Source organism: Oryx dammah, unplaced genomic scaffold (genome assembly GCF_014754425.2).
Source record: "Oryx dammah isolate SB20612 unplaced genomic scaffold, SCBI_Odam_1.1 HiC_scaffold_14, whole genome shotgun sequence".
NCBI lineage: Eukaryota > Metazoa > Chordata > Mammalia > Artiodactyla > Bovidae > Oryx > Oryx dammah.
Window position 1 is genome coordinate 33511986 of NW_024070198.1, and position 23627 is coordinate 33535612.

At 39.9% G+C, this 23627-nt stretch overlaps 1 protein-coding gene across 1 annotated transcript in view; it reads left to right on the top strand.

The window, feature by feature from the left end:
* The window catches only part of TDRD1 (tudor domain containing 1), a 51715-nt gene that overhangs the window by 6188 nt on the left and 21900 nt on the right, over positions 1–23627 (top strand). The window contains exons 2-15 of the mRNA XM_040254442.1: positions 3940–4270; positions 7034–7092; positions 11000–11144; positions 12875–12980; positions 13483–13546; positions 14359–14463; positions 14686–14868; positions 15357–15500; positions 16054–16225; positions 17456–17542; positions 19311–19478; positions 19605–19712; positions 20734–20904; positions 23029–23271. Coding sequence (XP_040110376.1) covers positions 3940–4270; positions 7034–7092; positions 11000–11144; positions 12875–12980; positions 13483–13546; positions 14359–14463; positions 14686–14868; positions 15357–15500; positions 16054–16225; positions 17456–17542; positions 19311–19478; positions 19605–19712; positions 20734–20904; positions 23029–23271 — 2086 coding nt within the window. The remainder of the gene's footprint in view (positions 1–3939; positions 4271–7033; positions 7093–10999; positions 11145–12874; positions 12981–13482; positions 13547–14358; positions 14464–14685; positions 14869–15356; positions 15501–16053; positions 16226–17455; positions 17543–19310; positions 19479–19604; positions 19713–20733; positions 20905–23028; positions 23272–23627) is intronic.

Below are 23627 nucleotides of genomic sequence, written 5' to 3' on the forward strand. Positions count from 1 at the left end.
GCGGGAAAAAAAAAAACAAACTAAAACCAAACCCACAGTGGCTTGTATGGTACTAGTTTCTTTTGGAGTTAGATGAAGTGGACTTGGTAGTCCGGTATATCTCAATGTTGGAAAAATTGAATATTCTTGGTTGTATTGGTCCCTACTAGATGAAGTTTCATTGCGGTAGTAAAATGCATCTTATCACTGATTGTTGACTAGTATGTTTCTAGAGCTGGTGTGTCCTTTTGGAGGCTGAATTTCTCTTTAATCCGTTTTTACTTTATATTGATACATCTCAAGGCGATGTCACTGCTCTCCTGGGAGTGTTTCTTTTATCAATATGAAATATTTCCCTTTTCCTGAATATTTTCTACCTTAGGTTCTTTTATCTGCTGTTAATCATTAGCAGACCAACTTTATTTTGGTTATCTGCATAGCACATGTTATAGTCCTTTTACTTGCAAGCTTGCCATATATTTTGTTTAATGTATGTCTTTTGTGCATATTATCTATCTGGATATTTTTCTCCCTGGGTCTATCTCTCTTTTAATTGAGACTTAATCGTTGATACTTTGGTTACTTGGGTTTGGTGCGGTCATCTTATTTGGTGTTTTCTATTTATCATTTTATCATACTTGAAATTCTGCCCCCCCCCCTTGGATTTTGAAGTTACACACTGTTTCTATCCTTGTGGTAGTTGCCCTGATGATTTAACTGGATGTTCTTTATATTTCTTGCACAGAGTTTAGTTACTCACTGTTCATATCCCCACCCAATATCCCCTGGAACTTATTTTTCCTTTTGTAGTTTCACAGTATTTCTCTCTTACTGCATCCAGAGTTGTAGTTCTCAGTCTGATCCTTCAGTATAGTGTGCTTTTTGCTACAGGTAGGCTTTCCCTGACACCTGCCTTCCAGCACGGCTGCCCATCTGCAGGCCTTGTTAGGCATCGTCCCAGGACCTGGGCCCCTGAGAGTTCCCTCACCTTGAAGTCTGCTTGTGTATATCTTTTCTTTTAAAATTTCATTATCTTTCCTGTGTTGTCATTCAGTGGACATGAATTTGAGCAAACTCTGGGAGATAGTGGAGAATGGAAGAACCTGACAGACTACAGTCTATGTTTTTGAAAAGAGTCAGACCCAACTTAACAATTGAACAACAACAACAAGGCCTGATTTAAAGCAGAGATAGCAGTTTTAGGACACCAAGGGGGAGGATTTTTCTGTTCTTTCTTTATCTTCTATTTAAAACAATGTTACCCACCCCAGTATTCTTGGGCTTCCCTTATGGCTCAGCTGGTAAAGAACCTGCCTGCAATGCAGATTGCAATGCAGAGACCTGAGTTCGATCGCTGGGTTGGGAAGATCCCCTGGAGAAGGAAAAGGCCACCCACTCCAGTATTCTGGCCTGGAGAATTCCGTGCACTGTATAGTCCATGGGGTCGCAAGGGGTTGGACACGACTGAGCGACTTTAAATGTAAAATGTAATGTAAATAACATTTAGCTGTTACTCATACCAGTTTGGGCTATCTATTGCCTTTTTTTTTTCTTTTTCTTTTTGAGCTGTTTTGGGAAGATGGGCAGACATTTTGCCTGCAGGCTGAAAACAAAGCTATAGGTCAGTATTTCAAAGTAAGATTGTTTCTCCACTTTTTTTTTTAACTTCCCCTGAGCACTTAGTATTCTCAAGGGGTAATAGAAAAACAAGCCAGCCTAATGTCTGGATAGAGGTTTCTCAGAGGCTCTCTGCAACAATATGTGTACCTTACTTGCAGCCAAGCACTTACACAGATAAATGTTTAAAAGCAATAGATGCAAGTTACAATTTATAAAGCCCAAATGGAGATTAAGAAATAGAGGACTTGAGGGGGAAAAAAAAAAAAAACAGACCAAACAGAAATCAGCTGAGGCAAATAGGAAAAAAAGTGTTGACCAGGGGGATGAGAGCGAGGCCATTCTGGGGACCAGGTTCAAGGTCATAGCAGAGCAACAAGCAGGAGAGGGTAGAGGGGTTCTGAAAGGCTCAACAGGCGGATGATGACCCGATTTAAACACTACCCTCTGTTATACTTCACCATTGAGTTGTAGGCTCTAGGTCAGAAATACATTAAAAAAAAAATAAGTCAGTAAGTGTTAGTTGGCCAGCCGTGCCCGACTCTTTGTGACCCCATGGACTGCAGCCCACCAGGCTCTTCTGTCCATGAGATTTTTCCAGGCAAGGATACTGGAGTGGGTTGCCATTTCCTCCTCCAGGGTATCATCCAGACCCAGGGATTGAACCCGGATCTCCTGCACTGCAGGCAGATTCTTTACCGACTGAGCTAACAGTCCTTTTCTATCCCTGTTGTTTCCAGAAGCTTTTAAAAGTAAGGAATGATGTGGAACTCAGAGGTGTAATGCTTAATGTCTCTTGAATTGTCCACTGTTGAATTTTGTTCAGCTTGGAATTTGTACTTGAATGATAAAGAACCATTCTTTTCTTGTGCCTGTAGAACAGGCTTTGGTATGAAAACCGTTTACCTCAGATTGGGACTTGAACCCATGTGGCTGGGACTCAAACCCAGTCAAAACCTGGCTTGGGACTTGAACCCACGTGGCTGGGACTCAAACCCAGCCAAAACCCACGGTACCTGGTTTCAGGACCAAATGAAGCTCGGGTTCTTAATGTCTCATCGCGTGTGGAAAGAATTCAGTGAGAGACAAAGTGATAGGTAGGTAAGAAGTGGATTTATTCGGATACAGAGAGCAGCACACTCCACAGAGTATGGGCCATCGCAGAGGACGAGTGTGACTGAAAATGGGCGTGGTTAGTTTTTATAGGCTGGGTAATTTCATATGCTAATGAGTGGGAGGATTATTCCATCTGTTTTAGGGAAGGGGCGGAGCTTTCCAGGATTTGGGCCACCACCCACTCCTTGGTCTTTGAACAGTGCCTTGGAACTGTCTTGGCACTCGTGGGTGTGTCATATCTGCTGATTGAGGATAAAGGTCTAGTCTTGTCCGCCGGCTTGGTCCCATTGGATTCTAATCCTTCAGTGTTGTGTCCTTCAGTTCAGTTCAGTTCAATCACTCAGTCGTGTCCGACTCTTTGCAACCCCATGAATCGCAGCACGCCAGGCCTCCCTGTCAATCACCAACTCCCGGAGTTCGCTCAGACTCACGTCCATCGAGTCAGTGATGCCATCCAGCCATCTCATCCTCGGTCGTCCCCTTCTCCTCCTGCCCCCAATCCCTCCCAGCATCAGAGTCTTTTCCAGTGAGTCAACTCTTCGCATGAGGTGTCCTTAGTACTGGAGCGTCAGCTTTAGCATCATTCCTTCCAAAGAAATCCCAGGGTTGATCTCCTTCAGAATGGACTGGTTGGATCTCCTTGCAGTCCAAGGGACTCTCAAGAGTCTTCTCCAACACCACAGTTCAAAAGCATCAATTCTTCGGCGCTCAGCCTTCTTCACAGTCCAACTCTCACATCCATACATGACCACAGGAAAAACCATAGCCTTGACTAGACAGACCTTAGTCAGCAAAGTAATGTCTCTGCTTTTGAATATACTATCTAGGTTGGTCATAACTTTTCTTCCAAGGAGTAAGCGTCTTTTAATTTCATGGCTGCAGTCACCATCTGCAGTGATTTTGGAGCCCCCCAAAATAAAGTCTGACACTGTTTCCACTGTTTCCCCATCTATTTGCCATGAAGTGATGGGACCAGATGCCATGATCTTCGTTTTCTGAATGTTGAGCTTTAAGCCAACTTTTTCACTCTCCTCGTTCACTTTCTATGTCATTCTTTCAAAAGTTGTGCCCTGCCCCTTTCCCTCCTGTTCAGTACCCCAGTTAGTTACATCTGCTTTGGAGTCATTTATGAGAAAGAGCTGTTGCATAAAAAAGAAACCACCTGGGCCTGCAGTGCTTCTACTTTTGGAATTAAAAGTTGCCTTTTGAATACATTTCTTCCCTTAGACTTCTGTGAATGTCAAACTGCTGCTTAATATGATGTCAAGAAATATTTTGGCGGCATCTACCTGTAAAATGACAGAGCCATTTAATTTTGAGAAAAATGAAAGCAAGCTTCCATCACACGAGTCTTTAAGAAGTCCTGGAGGACATCCTAACCATCCTAATTTCAGATTGAAAAGCCCAGAGAATGGAAATAAAAAGAACAATTTTTTGCTTTGTGAGCAAACCAAACAGTTTTTGGCTAGTCAGGAAGACAGTTCCCTATCTTCACACCCTAAGGGTGTCAATGGAGAAATGGCTGGATCCAAGGAAGACAGGAAGATGTTGCCAACAGGTGAGTACAAACTGCAGGTTTAATATTTAATAGTCACTTGATTCTGACAGTTTCTTAGACTTACTGAAAGTATCTGTAGCTACACACCAGGTGCCGATTAACAGAACAACCAAATGGCTAACTTACAGTATTTGCATGTAAATATTAATTTAGAAAGGAAAACCAGGTGCCAAGTAGCTACTTTGGTTACACTAATCACAGAAAGATTTGTGAGAAAATGTCTGCAAATGAACTTCTCTCCCCAACCCTCCACCTAATCCAAAGATACACTAGAAATGTAGAAAGGAAACACTGGCTTTTTATGAATGCTCTAAAGATTGGCCTTAGGCTAGAAATACTGTGCAAATTTTGTGCATATAATAGTTCACAAAGATGTATCTAAGACTATAATTTGTTTCATTTGATTTTTTAAAAAATCATTCCTTTAATCTTAATTCTAAAAATCTACTTTTTAAGGAGGCTGGAGCCTGGTGGAATTCAGCCTTTGTGAATGTATGTAAGGTATGACCTTATAATATGGTGATGTAGTTCTCAGAGTTTGGCCCTTGGGCCAAAAAGTAAAAGTGTTAGTTGCTCAGTTGTGTCCCATTCTTGGCAACCCCGTGAACTGTAGCCCTCCAGGCTCCTCTGTCCATGGAATTCTCCAGTCTAGAATACTGGAGCAGGTAGCCATTCCCTTCTCCTGGGGATCTTCCTGACCCAGGGATTGAAACCAAGCCTCCTGCATTGCAGGCGGATTCTTTACCGTCAGAGGCACCAGGGAAGCCCATGGGCCTCTGGGGTCACAAGTATTTTCCTAATAATATTAAAACATTATTTGCTCTTCTTCACTGTGCTGAGTTTATGCAGGTGGTGCAGAAGCAGAGGTCGGTAGCCTGTGACACCTCATTAGCTCGTCTTTAGCAGGGGTGCCAGCCTGGGTTAGGGGTCATTGTTTTTCATTGTCACGCACTTGCATTTAAGACAAAGGCAAGCCAGAAATGTCAATTTTATGTAAGAATGCCCTTGATAAGGCAGTACAAATTTATTAATAAGTCTTGACCCTTGTGTACAGGTATTTTTAATATTCTGTGTAACAAAATGAGAATTACCCCTAACTTTTGCTGCTTACTGAGGTATGAAAAAGCATGTGTGCAATTGTTTGAATTGTAGCTGAATGGAAATTTTTTTGGAATTTTTTTTTGGAATTTTTCATTTTTCTTAAATGACAAACTGTGATCATTCAGACTTAGATATCTGGCAATCATTTTCTCAAAAATGGGCAAAGTGGGCCTGTCACTTCAAAGGAAACAGCTGACAATATTTTGTTGCTAATAATAAAATCGGAGAAGGCAATGACACCCCACTCCAGTCCTCTTGCCTGGAAAACCCCATGGATGGAGGAGCCTGGTGGGCTGCAGTCCATGGGGTCGCTAAGGGTCTGACATGACTGAGCGACTTCACTTTCACTTTTCACTTTCATGCATTGGAGAAGGAAATGGCAACCCACTCCAGTGTTCTTGCCTGGAGAATCCCAGGGACGGGGGAGCCTGGTGGGCTGCCGTCTATGGGGTCGCACAGAGTCGGACACGACTGACGCATGCCCTACAATGATAAAATACAATTTGAGAGAATGTGTATCTGCCACTGTGAGCTAGAGAGCTTCCCAGTACTTAGAAGATTTTTCTGCTGAGGTGCACAGTGATATTAACACTTAAGATTTTTTGATATTGTTTGATGAAATATGTCAACATTTGTAAGATCTGTATAACTCAAGAGTTTCTTAGTCTTTTCCAAAAAACCAATGTGTAGTGTTTTGTAGTCATGCATGGATAAAAATCCTTTTAAAGTACAAGATAAATCAATGGATTCTAATGTAACAGATGAAAAGTTTATTGATACAGCTTTAGATTCCATATTGCAACTAACCCTTAAACTACCACTTGAGTTTTGGTGTGAATTAAAGGAAAATATCCACAGTTGTCTGAGAAGGCTGTGAAATACTATTCCTGTTTGTAACCGTATATGTGCGTGAGGCCAGATTTTCTTCAGAGATGTCAATTAAAGCAACATATAATAACAGATTGGATTCAAAAGCAGATATGAGAATCCAGCTATCATTGGTGAAGCCAAACATTAAAGAGATGTGAAAAAATGTAAAATAATGCCACTCTTCAAACAGTTGTCTTTTTGTTTGCTTTGGAAAATGCAGTTTTTTGTTTTTTTTTAAAATCATGGCGACATATAATACATTTGTTATTTTTAATAAATATTTTTAAATGTTTAGTTTTAATTTCTGCTTCTTAGTTTTAATTTATTTTTGTTTTTGGGCCGTGCCATGTGGCTTGTAGGACTTACCAGGGATTGAACTCAGGCCCTCAGCAGTGAGAACATGGAGTCCTAACCACTGGGCTGCCAGGGAATTCCCAGTTTTAATTTCTAATAATGCTAAATATTGGTAGATATAAACCATGTAGACAAAAGCTCTTTGAGGTCCTCAGTAATTTATAAGAGGGTAAATGAGTCTGCAGTTCAGATAGCCTGGTAACTGTTTCCTTCGTGAATGGAGAAAAGTTCACAGTGAGCAGAATGTACTAGTAGAGGAAATCTCAGGCAAATCCTTATTTTCCATTAGGAAAAGTAGGATGTTGCTTATTTATATTGTGGGTTTAAGGCTATTATGGTATATAGCTCTATTTGAATATTACCTAATTATGTTATTGTACATTTTCAGGAATAAAGTAATATTTGACTTTTCTTCAGCATTATGTTTTATATCCCCAGGTAAATCTGTGTCACCATTAAATGTTGGAAATAATTCACCACCCAAGGAAGTAAATAGTGTAAGTTAACGTGGATTTTCTTCTCTTTGGCGTTTCTGGATAAAAGATTCTAAACATGTTTCTGTATTATGTTAGTAAAGAATTACTAAATAATATTCAAGGTCACACTGTTTTATCTTTAGCCTAGTATCATTTAAAAACATAAACTTTTTCTGTTTTGGTAGAGATTGACATGCAGTTGTAGGAAATAATAGAAATCCTTTGTAGCCTTTACCCAGTGCTCCCTGTGGTCACACACTACAGAGCTGCAGTATAATATTACAACCAGGATAATGAAACAATACAGTCAAGATACAGAATAGTTCCCTCACTCCAAGGATCCCTTCTGCACCTTTTTGAGTTCCTGACTTGTCTTTTCATTCTCTTAACAAGGTTTTTAGCAGAGCAAAAGTTTTTAATTAAATCCTGGTCAATTTTTCTTTTTATGGAGTATTTTGGTGTCATGTCTAAGAACTCTTTGCTGGTTTAGCTCCAGAAACTTTGGGATTTTTTTTTCCCCAAAGAAGTTTATAGTTTCATATTTAAATGTGTGGTTCATTTTGAGTTAATTCCAACTCATGAGACTTGGGTTGAGGGTAAATTTTTTTGGCTAGGGATGTCCAGTTGCTCCAGCACCATTTGATGAAAATGTTACGTTTCCTCCACTGGATTGCTTTTGCCTTTTTGTCACAAGTTAGCTAGACTAATTTGTGTGGGTCTGTTCTGGATTTGCTGTTCTTTTCTGCTGATCTCTGAGTCTTTTCCCTGCATCAGTACCACACAGTACTGCAGCTGTGATAGACAGTCATGAAGTTGGGTACAGTGATTCCTCCCGTTTTCTCTTTCATCTTTCAAAATAGTTTTATCCACTCTTGTTTCTTTTCTTTCCAGTCTACATTTTGGAGTACTCTCGTTTGTAACTAGAAAAAATCTTGCTGGAATTTTGATAGAATTGCATTAAGTCTGTATATCAATTTGAGAATTACTGCCACCTTTGCTGGGTTGGGGCTTCCCTTGTGGCTCAGCTCGTAAAGAATATGCCTGCAGTCTAGACAGCATATTTAAAAGCAGAGACATTACTTTGCCAACAAAGGTCCATCTATTCAAAGCTATGATTTTTCCAGTAGTCATGTATGGATGTGACAATTGAACTATAAAGAAAGTTGAGCACCAAAGAATTGATGCTTTTGAATTGTGGTGTTGGAAAAGACTCTTGAAAGTCCCTTGAACTGCAAGGAGATCCAACCAGTCCATCCTAAAGGAAATCAGTCCTAAATATTCATTGGAAGGACTGATGGTGAAGCTGAAACTCCAGTCCTTTGGCCACCTGATGTGAAGAACTGACTCATTGGAAAAGACCCTGATGCTAGGAAAAATTGAAGGCCGGAGGAGAAGGGGATGACAGAGGATAAGATGGTTGGATGGCATCACCAACTCAATGGACATGAGTTTGCGTAAACTCTGGGAGTTGGTGATGGACAGGGAAGCCTAGTGTGCTGACTGAGCAACTGAGCTGAACTGAACTTGCTGGGTTGAATCTTCTAATTAACACAATCTGTCTTCCAATTCATTTAAATGTTCTTTGATTTCTTTCACTGTGGTTTTCAGTTAATAAGCTGTGTATGTTTTGTTAGATTTACAACTAAGTGGTTAGTTTTTTTTTTCTGAGTAAATGCTCTTATACATTTTATTTCCATGTGTCTTCATTTTCATTGCTAATATGTAAAAATATGGTTGATTTTGCATGTTTATCTTGTATCCTGTGACCCTCCAGGAGTCACTTATTCTAGGAATTTTTTTGTAGATTGCTTGGGATTTCCTAGATAGATAATTATATCACCTGCAAATAAAAGACAGTTTTATTTCTTCCTTTTAAAAATATATGCTTTTTATTTCCTTTTCTTGCCTTATTGCGTGAGCTAAAACTCTAGCACTGTGTTAATAGTGATGAGAGTGTATATCTTTGGTTCCAAGCTTACAAGGAAAGCATTGAGTCTTTGCACTGTTGAGAATGTTAGCTATAGGATTTTTGTAGATGATCTTTATCAAGTTGATGAAGTTTTCTCTCTTCCTACTTTGCTGAGAGCTTTCTTTTTTATCATGAGGTATTGAATTTTTTAAATGCTTTTTCTTCATTCATTGATACTGTTGTGATTCTTTTCCCCTTTAGCTTGTTAATTTGGTAGATTACATTGATTTTTTTTTTAATTTAACTAGTCTCATATTTCTGGAATAAACACCACTTGGTTATGATGTATAATTATTTTTTATATATTACTGAATTATATCTAGTATTGCTTTGAATAAGGATTTTTGTATCCATTTTCATAAGTTTTGTCTGTAATTTTCTCTTTTTTATTGTCTTTGTATAGTTTGAGTGTCAAGATAACACTAGTTTTTTGGGATAGAGATTGTATAGAATCACTGTAAATTCTTTAAACATTTGGTAGTATTCTCCAATAGTAAAAGCCATTTGGGCTTGAAGATTTCTTTTTTGGGAGTTTTAAAATTATTCATTTTCCTTAATATTTATAGGGTTATTCAAATTATCTATTTCATATTATGATAATTTGTGATTTTTCAGGAATTGGTCTCTTTTGCCACATTGTGAAATTTATGTAGAGTTGTTTGAAGTATTCCGTTATCATCTTTGTTTCTTAATGGTCCTATTTTATTCCTGATATTAATGATTTCTGCCTTTGTTTTCTCCATTGTTAGTCTTGCTGGAGATTTATCAATTTTGTTAATCTTTTCAATCAACCAGATCATGTTTGACTTTTTTCCTCCCAGTTTTATTTTTAATTTCATTGATTTCTACTTTTATCTTTATTGTTTCCTTCCTTCCACTTGCTTTGGGCATGTTTTATTCTTATTGTTTAGGTTCTTGAGATGAGAACTTACAGTATTAAGACTTTCCTCTTTTCTAATGTGTGACTTCAGTGCTATAAATTTCTGTCTTAGTGATACATGCGTTATTTAGAAGTGTATTGTCTAGTTTCCAAATGTGTGGAGCTTATCTGTTCTCATTCTGCTACTGATCTGTAATGCGAGTCCATTGTAGTCAGAGAACACCGTTGTCTGTGTGACTTATGGCCCAGAATGTGCTCAGCTGGACAAGGATGGGAGCTCAGCTCCCTAGTGTCCTTACCCCCCTCCCCGTGCCCCCCTACGACATCCTCTCTACTTGTGTTGTGAGGGGGGACTGGAGATGGGAGGATCTGGAGAGACTCCACACATTCCTGTTGAATGCCGGTGGAAAATCCTGACTGTCTACCAGGCTTCCTCTTAACTACCCCAGTGGTAGTGGTGATGGGGGTAAGAGGGACACTCATTACTGCCAGGAGAAAGTCCAGGCCTTCCACATGGCCTCTGCAGGGAGACCCCCACAGGGATGAAGTACTGGCTCCCTGCTCTGTTGACCTTCTCCCATATCCCCGGGTGGGAGAGAGGGGTACCTCCCAGTGCCCTGGTGCAGGTGGAGGTGTAGGCTGCCCGGTCTACCTTTGCTGGTGAGAGGGGGACCACAGTTTTTTTCTGTGGTGATTGTCCAGAGCAGTTACTGATTAAGGTTTTCTGTCTTGCTGGGCTGCCCCTTTCTTGGTCTTTTGGCCAGAGAGCGAGCGAGCAGGCTTTTTGCCGGGGCTTTTATTGTCTGTGCCTTTGGGTGTTTCTGGCTTCTCCAGTACCCCATTTGGGTCCTTCTTCGGGCCCCAGGGTAGCTCGTCTGTCTTCTGCCTTCCTTCAGAGTTGCTCTGTGTTTTTCCATGTAAGTCCAAGGTGTTCAGTTATAATTAATGGTAGGAGTAAGGAAAAGTACATCTACTTAATATACTTCTCAGAAACGAAATCCCAAATCTATATTTAACAAATAAAAGAAAACAGAATATTCTTACCAAGTTTTAATACTGCTCTTCTCTTTTCTTCATAGAAGCCTAGCAATCATGTGCCTCCCGCAAAGTCAAAGAAAGTACACAAGTTGGTTGAGAATTCCTTGTCTATAAATAATCCAGCACTCTTCAACTCCTTAGGACCTCCTCTTCGATCGACAACCTGCCATCGCTGCGGTCTGTTTGGTAAACATATTGCTCTCAGACGCCTGTTGGATTGGGCTTCCCTGATAGCTCAGTTGGTAAAGAATCTGCCTGCAATGCAGGAGTCCCGGGTTTGATTCTCTGGGTCAGGAAGATTCCCTGGAGAAAGAGATAGGCTACCCACTGCAGTATTCTTAGGCTTCCCTTGTGGCTCAGCTGGTAAAGAATCCGCCTGCAATGCGGGAGACCTGGGTTTGATCCCTAGGCTGGGAAGATCCTTGGAGAAGGAAAAGGCTACCTACTCCAGTATTGCCTGTTGAATTATTCCTTTTCACATTAGAAAAATATTTTTATGTAAAACATAAACAGATGAGTGTATACATCATACACCCATTTCTGAGCTTCAGCAGCTGCCAACATCCTACCATTCTTGTTCATCCATATCTTCCCACTCTTACTGCTTCTTTGCTTGATTATTTTTATACTCTTGAGATATTCAGTAAAATATAATATGCACTGAAGTGCACAAACTCAGCCCTGTCAAAATGAAGATTTCCGTCTCCTCAGAAAGTTCTCTCTTGTCCCTTCTCAGTCATATACCTGCCCCGCCTGAGGCAACCACTGTGGTGTTTTGACCATAATTTAATTTTTCCAGTTACAGAATTTCTTATAAATGGAATCATACAGTATGGACTCTTTTTGTGTGGAGCTTTTTCTGTTTAGAAAATATTCCTGAGTTTAATCCATGTTGTTGCATGTACAATTAATTTTTTTGTTTGTTGCTGAGTAGCATTTCACTGTGTGATACCACAGTTGGTGTATATGTTCTATTGAACATTTTGCTTGTGTCCACCTTTTGGCTATTATGAATGGAGCTCTCCGTATTTTTGCATATATCTTTGTGTGGACATAGGGTCTCATTTCTTTTGGGTGCAGACCTAGGGAGTGGCATTGCTGAGTCAAAGGTAGATATATGGTTCACTTTATAAGAAAAAGTCAAACCAAAGAGTTGTCCCATTTTGCATTCCCTCTCTTGTTGAGTTCTGATTGCTCCACATCTTTTGTCAACATTTGGTATTTCCAGTCCTTTTAGTTTTAGCTCTTCTCATGGGTGTGTGTGGTGGTCTCTCTCTGTGGTTTTAATTTTCATTTCCCCTCGTGATCAGTGATCTCAAGCAGTTTTCCTGTGCTTACTGTCTGTTTGGATATTCGCTCCCTTTTTCCTATTTCTTTTTGAGCGGAGGCATCCGAGGTCAGCCTAATTTTGTGGGTTTTTGTTTTGTTTTTTAGATAACTTGTTTTCGTCTGTCTGGATACCGATAGCATTTTTTCTTTCAGCTTCATTCCAGAAACTTCCTGGGTTTTTCTGGGTGTGGTTGTCCCGTTGGTTTTGTTCTGTGCTTTTTAACAGCACAAGGTGAACCTCGTGAGGCTCTGTTTGTGCACTGATTCCACCACCCCAGACTTTCTGTCCCCTTTGATTGTTCCTTTTCCAGCACGCGTTCTGGGTTCTACTCAAGGGAAGTCAGTGGTGGTTCCAGTCTGTCGTCCTCCTGGTTTTCATCTCGGCACTCCCCTTTTTCTGTAGTTCAAGAGAGCTTTAAAAGTCCAGTCTTAACCAGGAATCGTAAACAGCATGATCCTCTTCACATAGTCTCCTTGATATGATGAATAGAGTGGCGTTTGATATGTCTGGTCTTTGAATCTGTCTTGCTCTTGGTGACAGATATTTGCACTAACACACTGGTGTTGTCACGGGCTGTCTTCTTTAGGGTCGCTGAGGTGCTCACAGTGTAAGCAGACGTACTACTGCTCCAGCCTATGCCAGAGAAGGGACTGGGCAGCCCACAAAATTGTGTGCAAACCTGTCCAGCAAAAGTAAGTGTGAGTTTTAAAAATTTCATTAGAGGCTATTTTAAAATATGGGGTTTATTTTTTTTTTTTGGTAGTATAGAATCAAATCAGGTAAACAGGCATAAGTATGTAAATGTTGTTCCTTTTTACTTTTTTTACTGAAGTATAACATAGAATGTACAAATCCGAAGTGAACAGCTGTATAATTTTGGATCCTCAGAAGTCTGTTTTAGGTAACGTAGGGATTATTCCCATTTTGCAGTTAGGAACACTGAGGCTTGGAGAATGGGACTGTCTCCCTTTCATTAGGTGGCTTTTGGCAAAAGCACACCTGTGCACAGAGCAGACCATTGCATAGCCAGCGTGGGTTGTATTACCGCATTACTACTGTGATTCTCTCTGGAAAAAGCTGTTTTGCTCTTTCTGGGTTTTCTGGAGAATTTAACATAGCTGTGGCCCCACCACAATTATGCTACCATTAATTGGTTCTGTGCCATATGTTTTATAATTGGTTGCTTTATTTCAGTTTCCACAAACTTAAAGATTATAAATCACCTTTTGAAACAAAGAACATGGAAGTGAAAGATGAGGTATGATATATTTATACTCTTTCTTTGCCCTAAGAGCAAATTTTTAATAATGCCCATTATTTCAAAATAAGAGGACTGAAGCTAAATAAAATATTTATGACTTATTTCTCCATTTCACCAGTGTTCTGTTTTTTTTTTTCCCCCTGTTAAATAAATCTGTATACCCTAGTGATCTTCGGAGGTCTACAAGAATTGTTGATGCCCAGCAGTTTTTTGTTTTTTTCCTAAAAAGGACTTGAGATGCTGTGTCTGGCTGTAGGCGGACGACTGAGAGTCCTTTCTTTTTATAGTCCCTGTGTGCACAGCTCTCTAGCTTTGTGTACTGGATTCTGATAGGGCCCTGTTATCTAAAAGAACATTTTTTTCCTGTTAATACCTTTCTTCCATTTAGGTAGCTATGTGAAGTAAATCATTTTTAATCTGGAAAGTATCACTGAATCCAACTCATATTTTATAGATAAATTGTAGTCTTCTCTAACTGGTCCTGGCTTCTACTTTCAAAAAGAAAACACATCCCTATAAAACAAGAGAAACTTAAAACACTGCCTCCTCCACTTCCCCTCCCCCTCCCCTTTTTAAAATAAGCTCAACATCGTTATCACCACCATGGCTGATTCTTGGGTGGTCCCCATGCTCTGTACTCTGCCTGTGGACAGTTTGTTTTAATGACTCTTGAAGATATGTTATTTCTCTATGCTTTTGTTCAAACCTGAGCTGTTTTGACCTTGATTCTAGCAAATCCCAGCCATGGTATTTAAAAGGGTGCTTGTAAAGTAACTCACTTATGTGGTTTTTTTTTTTTTTCAAACCAGAGTGACTGTCCTCTCAGAATTACTAAAGAAAGAGCTGTTTATGCTGATAAAATAATGTTTTCTGATTTGAGAAGCCTACAACTCAGGAAGACCATGGAAATAAAGGTATTTGCTGTTTAATTTCCATAGAGCTCCAAAGCACTACAGACTTTTTTCCTTGTTTCCCGTGTTTAATTTGAATTTATAAGATAGCTCCAAAATAGTACTGAAATTGATACAAATTGCAGATACTGCTTATAACACTTTTTGTATCTTGTTACAAAGCTTTATAGAATTAACATTTGCTGTATTTCTCAGCAAATTACTACAACTTTCTGTCTTTGAAAGGGTACAGTTACTGAATTCAAACACCCAGGTGACTTCTATGTGCAGTTATATTCTTCAGAAGTTCTAGAATACATGAACCAACTCTCTGCGAGCTTAAAGGAAACTTATGCAAATAAGGCACATGAAGAAGAGTATGTTCCTGTGAAGGGGGAAATTTGTGTTGCCAAGTACACTGTTGATCAGGTAACCCCTAATGAAATGAATTATTAAATAAGATGTTTTAATTTACTTTGGTTCTATCAGCTCGTCACCAGAGCTCTTAATGATGGGTTAGATGGCTTGGGGTGAGATTCTGGTCACAATGCAGTTTTTCTTCCTCAGTCAGGAGGCTAGGCCTGTTTGCTTACTTCCTTCATGCCCAAGGCCTCTCCAACTCTACCTGTAGGCTCCTCAATTGCTGGGTGGGTAAGAGTCCTAGAGCTTGTGTTTATTTTGCATAGCCAAGTCTGCTGGGCTAGAATAGCCTGGGGATTGTGCATACTAAAGCATCTAAAATGGACAAATTTGGGGAATTCTGAGCCAGATTCTTAGTAAGTTAACTTGGTAATGGAGCATTTCAGAACAGAACAGTAACCTTTCCTTAGCAAGTTCTGTAGATTGATTGAGAGTTTTTAAACCTAAGGTTGTGAAATGCTGCTTTGAAGCAGAATGCTGTCATATTTCACTTTCAGACCTGGAACAGAGTGATAATTCAAGATGTTGATCTGCTGCAGAAGGTGGCACAAGTCTTATATATTGATTATGGAAATGAAGAAATAATCCCAATAAACAGAATTCACGAACTAAACAGGAAAATTGACTTGTTTCCTCCTTGTGTGAGTCTCTTTTACTTTCTAAATTCCTACTAGTGTCCCAAAGAAGCTGTGTTTTATGTTTTGATGGACACAGTATTTGCATGTTCTTTTGCCATGGTTATTATGAAAAAGTACCAATTGATATCTCTTTTACTATGTAGAGAAATACTAATGGACTTTCTTGGCTCCACTTTATTAGGCCTTACTTAAAGTACTGCCACAGGTGAGAAACTTGGCATTTTTAGGGACATTTTATCAGTCTGCTCCTTAGAAGCAGTCATTTCTATATTTATTACATTATTTGAAATCGATTGGAATTTACGTGTAGTTGAGGGATAATTACTATCTTCTCATGGATTTCTCAAGCTTCAAGTCCCAAAAGGCAAAATGTTGTGGATAGAATATCAAGAGGGACAAATACTTATTCACAAAATTGTTTATCAGGTTCGTACTTGAAGATTTTTGATAAATCTTCAGCATGAAATACCTCGTTCTTAAAAAAAAAATCTTTACATAATGAGAAAAAAGTCATTTTCAAATACTAATCTCTAGTACCTTGCATAAAATCTTTCAGGCCATAAGATGCTTTGTGGCCAGTGTTATCCCGGCAGAGGGAAATTGGAGCAATGATTGTATCAAAACTGTTAAATCGCTGTTAATGGAGCAGTACTGCTCTTTAAAGATAGTGGACATCTTAAAAGAGGAAGAAGGGGTTACCTTTGCTGTGGATGTTATGACAAGTTCAGGTAAGATCTGACTCTTTCTTTTTAAGGGGAGCACTTAGTGTGACACAGGAAAGAAATAGAAGCATGAAGTGAGACCAAGTAAGCCCTAGTCTGGAGTCGTTTAGATTGCGATGGAAGATACGGCCGTGGCTCTGCTGTTGGAGTTGGCAGTTTGTCAGAGACAAAGCATGAGCTTATAGAATTGAGTATATTAAGAGCTAGATCTAGACTTAGTATCGGAAACCTGTATTATCTTTTTTATACAGCTACTGTAATATTTATTCCTAATTTCTACTCATTTACTGGGAGAATTCAGGAATTTCTCTCTGAATTTGTCCATCCTCATCATGAGAGCTTTTTCACAGAACTTCACAAAACTGGATTTGGTTAGCATTGTTGTTGTTTAATTGCTAAGTCATGTCTGACTCTTCTGCGACCCCATGGACCATAGCCCACCAGGCTCCTCTGCTGGGTCAGGGAAGATCTCCTAGAGAAGGAAATGGCACCCCACTCCAGTATTCTTGCCCAGAAAATCCCATGGACAGAGGAGCCTGGAGGGCTATAGTCCATAGGGTCACAAAGAGTCCACCATGACTTAGCAAATAACAACAACAAGAATTTGAGTTGTAGAAATGGAAGCAGTTTGAGATCCTATTCTTCCTTTATGGCTTTGTACATATTTTAAAAGTGACTTCTTATATTCCCTTTATGAGCTTTTAATTGACTCTTGATTTTGAGACCCATCGTTGGTTGATTACTTGGTAGAAAATTCAGTTCACCCTTCTGTGAAATGGAAGTATAAAATCTGTATGTTTTGTTTCTTTGCAGTGTATGTTTCATGCTATGACTTGAGCTTTTGGATACTGTTGATATTTCTCAACCATACCTTAAATCTGAGATGAAGTCGTCTTATATCTCAAATTTATTTTTTCTTGTAAATGGTGATTATTCTAAGCATGCCAGTGAGGTGGTAGCTAAATCTTTCATGTTAGTCATAATTTTTAAGTGAAATATTTTTATTAAGTTTTTTGTCAAGTAATGCTGGGGTTTTTTGCCTCAGCTTTTAAAGGTGAGCGTTAATAAACTATGTTTTTCACATAGAAGCTGAACTAGTTTAAAAAAAAGTAGGCCAGTGTGCGAATACTTATAATCTTTAAATCGTGTGACTATGATGCATTTGTTTTGTATTTATTCTCTTTCTCTAATACTTGGTACATCTCAATGGACATATGTTTTCTGAATCACTTTTAGGAAAATTCTTAGACCATGTGCTCATAGAAATGGGATATGGTTTGAAACCTAAGGGACAAAATTCTAAGAAGCAAAGTACAGATTCAAGTGAGTATACAGATTAATACTGAGCGGTATAGTGATTTTAGTTATTGAAGAATATATTCTCTACTAAATGAAAAAGGCACAACTATCACACTGTCAGATTTAATGGAAATGATAACCATTCTGTAAACTTGATAGAAGAAAAATGATACTTTTGAATTTAGTAGTATATTATTTCCTTATTTCTAATCAGTTTTCCCTGCTTGTTTTCCTTCCCTCTCCTATCAGCTAATTCTCCATTTTATAATTACCAGAGATTATGAAATACTAAACATCACAACACTTTGAGCTGAGGGATTTTTAGCTAACATTTCCATACTTTGATTTGTATTTCCTCCTTCCTTCTCATGCTGGTAATAATAAATAGGGCTATAACATTCTCTTCTGGTAGGGTGGTATTTCTTCTTAAATTTTCCACTTATTTAATTGTGTAGTTTTCATTTAACAAGAACACCAAGAAGTTCTGCTGTTAGCATTTTCTTTCCTCTTTGCCTAGCCTTATGTATGGCTTTTTGTAGTCTGCTTTCTCCCTTTTTTTTTTTTTTTTTTGCTCTTTTTCCAATTACTTTAGATGTAGATGCACTTTATTTTCTACCTCTCATTCTTTCAGACATGATTGCCAGATTAACAATGCTGTGATGGGACACATCCTGTCATGGAGAAACTGGTCCTTCTCAAATCTACTTTATCTCTCAGCTCCCATCTCTTATTCTGTATAATTGGTTGCTAGACCTTTATTAGTTCTTCTTCCTAAATAGCATTTGTATATTTATTTTCCCTTTCTTTTTAAAAAATCTTTTTTTTTCCCCCTACCATTTTTCTGGTTCAGGAGTCTTTATCATTCATGGATCATTGCAATAGCCTTCCAATTTATCTCTTGTCTCCTGTCTGTATTCTTATAATACTGCCTATATGAAATCCCTGAAACATAAATCTCGATGTGACAGGCTTGCTAAAAAGCTGTCGGTAGTTTTTTGCCATCTGGAGGCGAAAACCCAACGCTTCATGGTCTAGAAGTAGTCACGGTTGGAACCATTAATGATGGTGGTGTCTTAGGGAGACGGTAAAGTGAGGGAGGTGAACCTGGGCTTACAATACCAAGGTAGAAGCTGTGATGGGAGAGGTGGAAAGAGAACGTTGAGGATGTTGCCAGAATAACAGAAGAGTCAGTCTTCTGAGCAGGAGTCATCAGCAGTAACAGATGGTACCAAGGGGTCCAGGGGAAGGAACAAAAGCCGCCCAGCAGAATACCTGTGGGCAGTGCAGGCCCAGAGGGAAGGAAGTAGAAGGCAAGTCGCTCAGTCCTGTCCAATTCTTTGCGACCCCAAGGACTATAGCCTACCAGGCTCCTCCGTCCATGGGATTTTCCAGGCACGAGTACTAGAGTGGGTTGCCATTCCCTTCTCCAGAGGATCTCCCTGACCCAGGGATCGAACCCAGGTCTCCCATGTTATAAGCAAGATGCTTCACCGTCTGAGCCACCAGGGAAGGCCCAGAGGGAAGAGGTGGTTAAATGACTGGCAGCAGAAGCACAGGTCTGTACTGGGGACGCTGGGAAGGGCACCTGACCCAGACTCGGAGGGAAGCCTTTTGCAGTGACGTCATACTGAGCAGGAAAGACTCAGGTTGTTGGGCGATCTGGGAGTATTTTCTGGAAAAAGGAGCAGCACGTAGTGAGGCCTAGAAGTGTGAAAGAGCACAGGAAGGTCTGAAAAACCAGGGGATGGGATTAAGGAAACCAGAATGGCTTGCCTGTCTGTTTTCTGATAAGGTGATCTTGAAGATGTCAGAAAAATGATGGCTGAAAATAAAATTGTCGTGGACAGAAGTGACCTCATCCCCAAAGTGTTGACTCTGAATGTAGGTGATGAGTTTTGTGGCGTGGTCGCCCATGTTCAGACTCCAGAAGACTTCTTTTGTCAACAGCTACAAAGTGGGCGTAAGTAAATCTTGATCCGTGTTGTCAATATGTCGTACCCCATCTGTCAAGAGACTTCACCTGCAGATGTGCAGGTAACATGTAGACTTGCTTTTCTGTGGTTTAAGATGTGGTCTTTGTCTCCAGGTAAGCTTGCTGAGCTTCAGAGGTCGCTTGGCGAGTACTGCAGCCAGGTACCTCCACGCTCGGATTTCTATCCCACCATTGGTGACATCTGCTGTGCTCAGTTCTCCGGTAAGGAGAAGGGAGTGGTCTTAAATTTTCTACTTACAATTAGGTACCAACAAATGAAAGATTGAGGGCAGGAGGAGAAAGGGATGACAGAGGATGAGATGGTTGGATGGCCTCATCAACTTGATGAGTTTGAGCAAGCTCCACGAGTTGGTGATGGACAGGGAAGCCTGGTGTGCTTCAGTCCATGGGGTCACAAAGAGTCAGACATGACTGGAGCGACGAAACTGAACTGAACCAACAAATGAAACAGAATCTTGGGTTTGCGTTAGATGGCTGCATTTGAAGTTTGTCCTGCACCAATTATATTTTAAAATGTATCCAATTAAGCAGAATCAAAGTGTGTGCGGGAGGAAGCCTGTGAACAGGCTTTGAGGGTGTGGTGGTGTAGGAGGTTTTTATCTTATCAAGTCTTTAGTTTGGGAGACTGATACAGGTACTTGTTTATATCATTTGGGAATGCGGAACCGCCCAGAGTCATGTCTTGGCTAGTTTTCTTTGGACCAGGAAGAGGGTCTGGAGGCCCAGCCTCGGTTGCTGCTCAGATGATGACCCTGTGATGACCGGGTTCAGGCATCTGCTGAAGGGCAGTCCAGTGGCTCTCCCGAAAGGGCAGATCCAAGTAGGCCTGCAGTAAATCTGGGGCTTGGGTGATGGAGTCCGGTCGACTCATACTGTCAGGTATTCTATAGTTGATCAAGACTTCATGGACTCACTTACATGACCAGGACATCTTCCCAGTCCTAATGGAGTTAACTGTCTCCTAGGGAGACAAAGCATGAAAGGAAATAGCGATAGCAGCATGCAACCTGAGTGGCCTAGTGAGGGCTGAGTGAAAGTGACATTTTAGGAGCTGCAAGCTTCCGATAGGCAAAAGTAGCAGGGTTGCATGAGCACACGTTGTTCAGGAAAGCTTGATGTTACATGAAAAGAGAGTCTAAATGACCATCTGAATTGAGGAGGGAAGGTTTTTGTTTATGTCTACCTTAGAAAAACATTTCCAGTGAGTCTCTTCTCTTTTCAGAGGATGACCAGTGGTACCGTGCCTCTGTTCTGGCTTATGCTTCTGAGGAATCTGTACTGGTCGGATATGTAGACTATGGAAACTTTGAGATCCTTAGCTTGACAAGACTTTGCCCCATAACTCCCAAGTTGCTGGAATTGCCAATGCAAGCTATAAAGTGTGTGCTGGCAGGTATGTAATTTTTATGGTTCTCATATTCTTAAAATACTGAAACCTAAAGTAAGAGCATTGGAATTGAAATTAAACTAGTGATCAAGGAATATGTTTAGGTACAACTTACCTTAATGCAAAAATAATCCTTAATAAAACGTTTGGGAAATACAGGTGACTCTTTTGCTATCTGTGCTGTGCTTAGTCGCTCAGTTGTGTCTGACTCTTTGGGACCTGGTGGACTGTAGGCCACCAGGCTCCTCTGTCCATGGGGATTCTCTAGGCAAGAATATTGCAGTAGGTTGCCATGCCCTCCCTCCAGGGGATCTTCCCAACCCAGGGACTGAACCCAGGTTTCCCACATTGCAGGTGGATTCTTTACCATCTGAGCTACCAGGGAAGCCCTTGCAATCTATAATAAAATTGAATATACCTGTGTTTATGAAATTGATTATTCCTTCCTTATTTATAGGTCTTGCCTTTTAATATAACCACAGCAGTTTGTCAGTTGTGTGTATTAGGGGGAAACCTGCTTTTAAATTCTGCTGTTCATGGAAGTTTTGGGGTAAGAATACAGGAGTGGGTTGTCATTTCCTTCTCTAGGGATCTTCTTGACCCAGGGATCTCAGGTGGTAAAGAATCTGCCTGTAATGTGGGAAACTTGGGTTCGATCCCTGGGTCAGGAAGATTTCTCTGGAAAGGAAATGGTAACCCACTCCACTATTCTCGCCTGAAGAATTCCACGGACAGAGGAGCCTGGTGGGCTACAGTCTGTAGGGTGGTAAATAGCTGGACACGACTGAGAGACTTTTATTTTCACTGCTTGTAAAAACAATAAGAACATGAATGATAGTATGCTTAGAAATTGCTGTACGTGTAATGTGCCCCTCTAGGAGCAGGAGCTTCTTTCCAACTGAAAAGATTGGCTTCTACAACTTTGATTCAAAGTACCGTAATTTAACTAGTATCCGCTTATCGGAAGGATCTTTCCAAGTTTTTGCTACTAGCAGTGTTCTTTTAACTACATTTCACAACCTATCCAAGATCATTTTGTTAGGAAGAGATACGGGCTGTTATGTATAAATTAAATAAGCTGTATGGATATATAGTACAGGACAGAGAATATAACCAATATTTTATAATAACTTTGAGTGGAGTATAAAAATACTGAATTACTGTGTTGTACACCTGAAACTAATGCAGTACTGTGAATCAAATGTACCTCAATTTAAAAATTAATTTTTTAGAAAGATCATTTCCTTGGGATAGGTTGTAAAATATAGTTATATTGCAAAATGCCTCCTTAGGTGGAGTGGAGGTGTTGGAGGTCTGCTTTTCGTGTCTATGTACCTGTTTTGTGAGTTCTCTGGAAAAGGTGGACCTGCTTTACACACCTGCCAGAAATGTAGGAGGGAGTCAGTTCCTTCACTCGTCAGTGTGCCAAATAGATACTTCTGTGTTATTTCATCTTGGCTAATTTTGATAAACGAAAACATTTTAGTCTGTTGCATTACAAGTGAGATCGGAGGTTTTCTCGTAAGTTACGTGGCTCTTAGTTTTATGAAACGACTATGCATAACGTTAGGGTTGTTGATTGTGTAAGTGCCCTTTCAGTAAATACTACAGATGTTTCATACATCAGTGTCAGTGACCGGGTTTCTTCTTCGATTGTTTTATACTGTTGTTTATGATTTTCTTAACCTTATTGAGCTATAATTTATATACCATGAAAGTCACTGCTTTAGGTGTGTAATTCAGTGATGTTTAGTAAATTTATCGAGTTGCACCATCATCTCCATAGCCCAGTTTTGGAACGTTTCCGTCACCCCACTGAGATCTCTTATGCCCATTTGTAGTTAATCCTAGCTTCCCAGGCAACCACTAATCTACTTTCTGTCTAATAGGTTTGCTTCTTTGGACATTTCATGTCAATGGATTTATGATGGTTAGAAATATAGAAGCTTTTTACAGACTTTGTAATTTTGCTTTCATTTTCATGTCTAGAAAATCCTTCTCCAGTGGAATTTGCTGGTTCCAGTGTTTGTCATAGATTCCTTACGGTTAACTTTGTGGAAATTAGGAGCTAAATTTCTAGATGGTTGCGATAAGAAGTATTTGAACATTCTTTCAAAAATTCTTTGTTAGGAGTAAAGCCATCATTAGGAATTTGGACTCCAGAAGCTGTTTGTCTGATGAAGAAGATTGTACAGAACAAAATTATCACAGTGAACGTGGTGGACAAGTTGGAAAACAGTTCCCTGGTGGAACTTATAGATCGATCTGTGACACCCCACATCAGTGTCACCAAAGCGCTCCTCAGTGCAGGCTTTGCCGTGGAGGACAAGGGGCTTGTGACAGATAAGCCCAGTGACGTGAAAGAAGCCAGTGGTAAGTAAATTGTCCACCAGGTAATGTCTATGTTGGAGTTCAGATGGCTCTGTGAATGTATGGGTTCTCATATTTTTAAAAAGAATGGACGTTGAGTACCTTTTGTCATTTTCAGTCAACCATTCATCCAGAGTGTGTGTTTGGGTCACTGGCAGCTAGAGATTGATCAGAAATGTGAATCTAAAATTTGAAATTAAAGATTGATCAGAAATGTGAATTTGAAATTTGAAATTCAGTGAGATAGTAATGGTTAATTCTGAGATAAACTAACTTTCCTATAAAGTCACTAAGAAAGTCATTGGAAGTTCTGTTCTTTGAGAGCAGGTTCTTCCTGCCTTCAACCCACCATTCTGGCC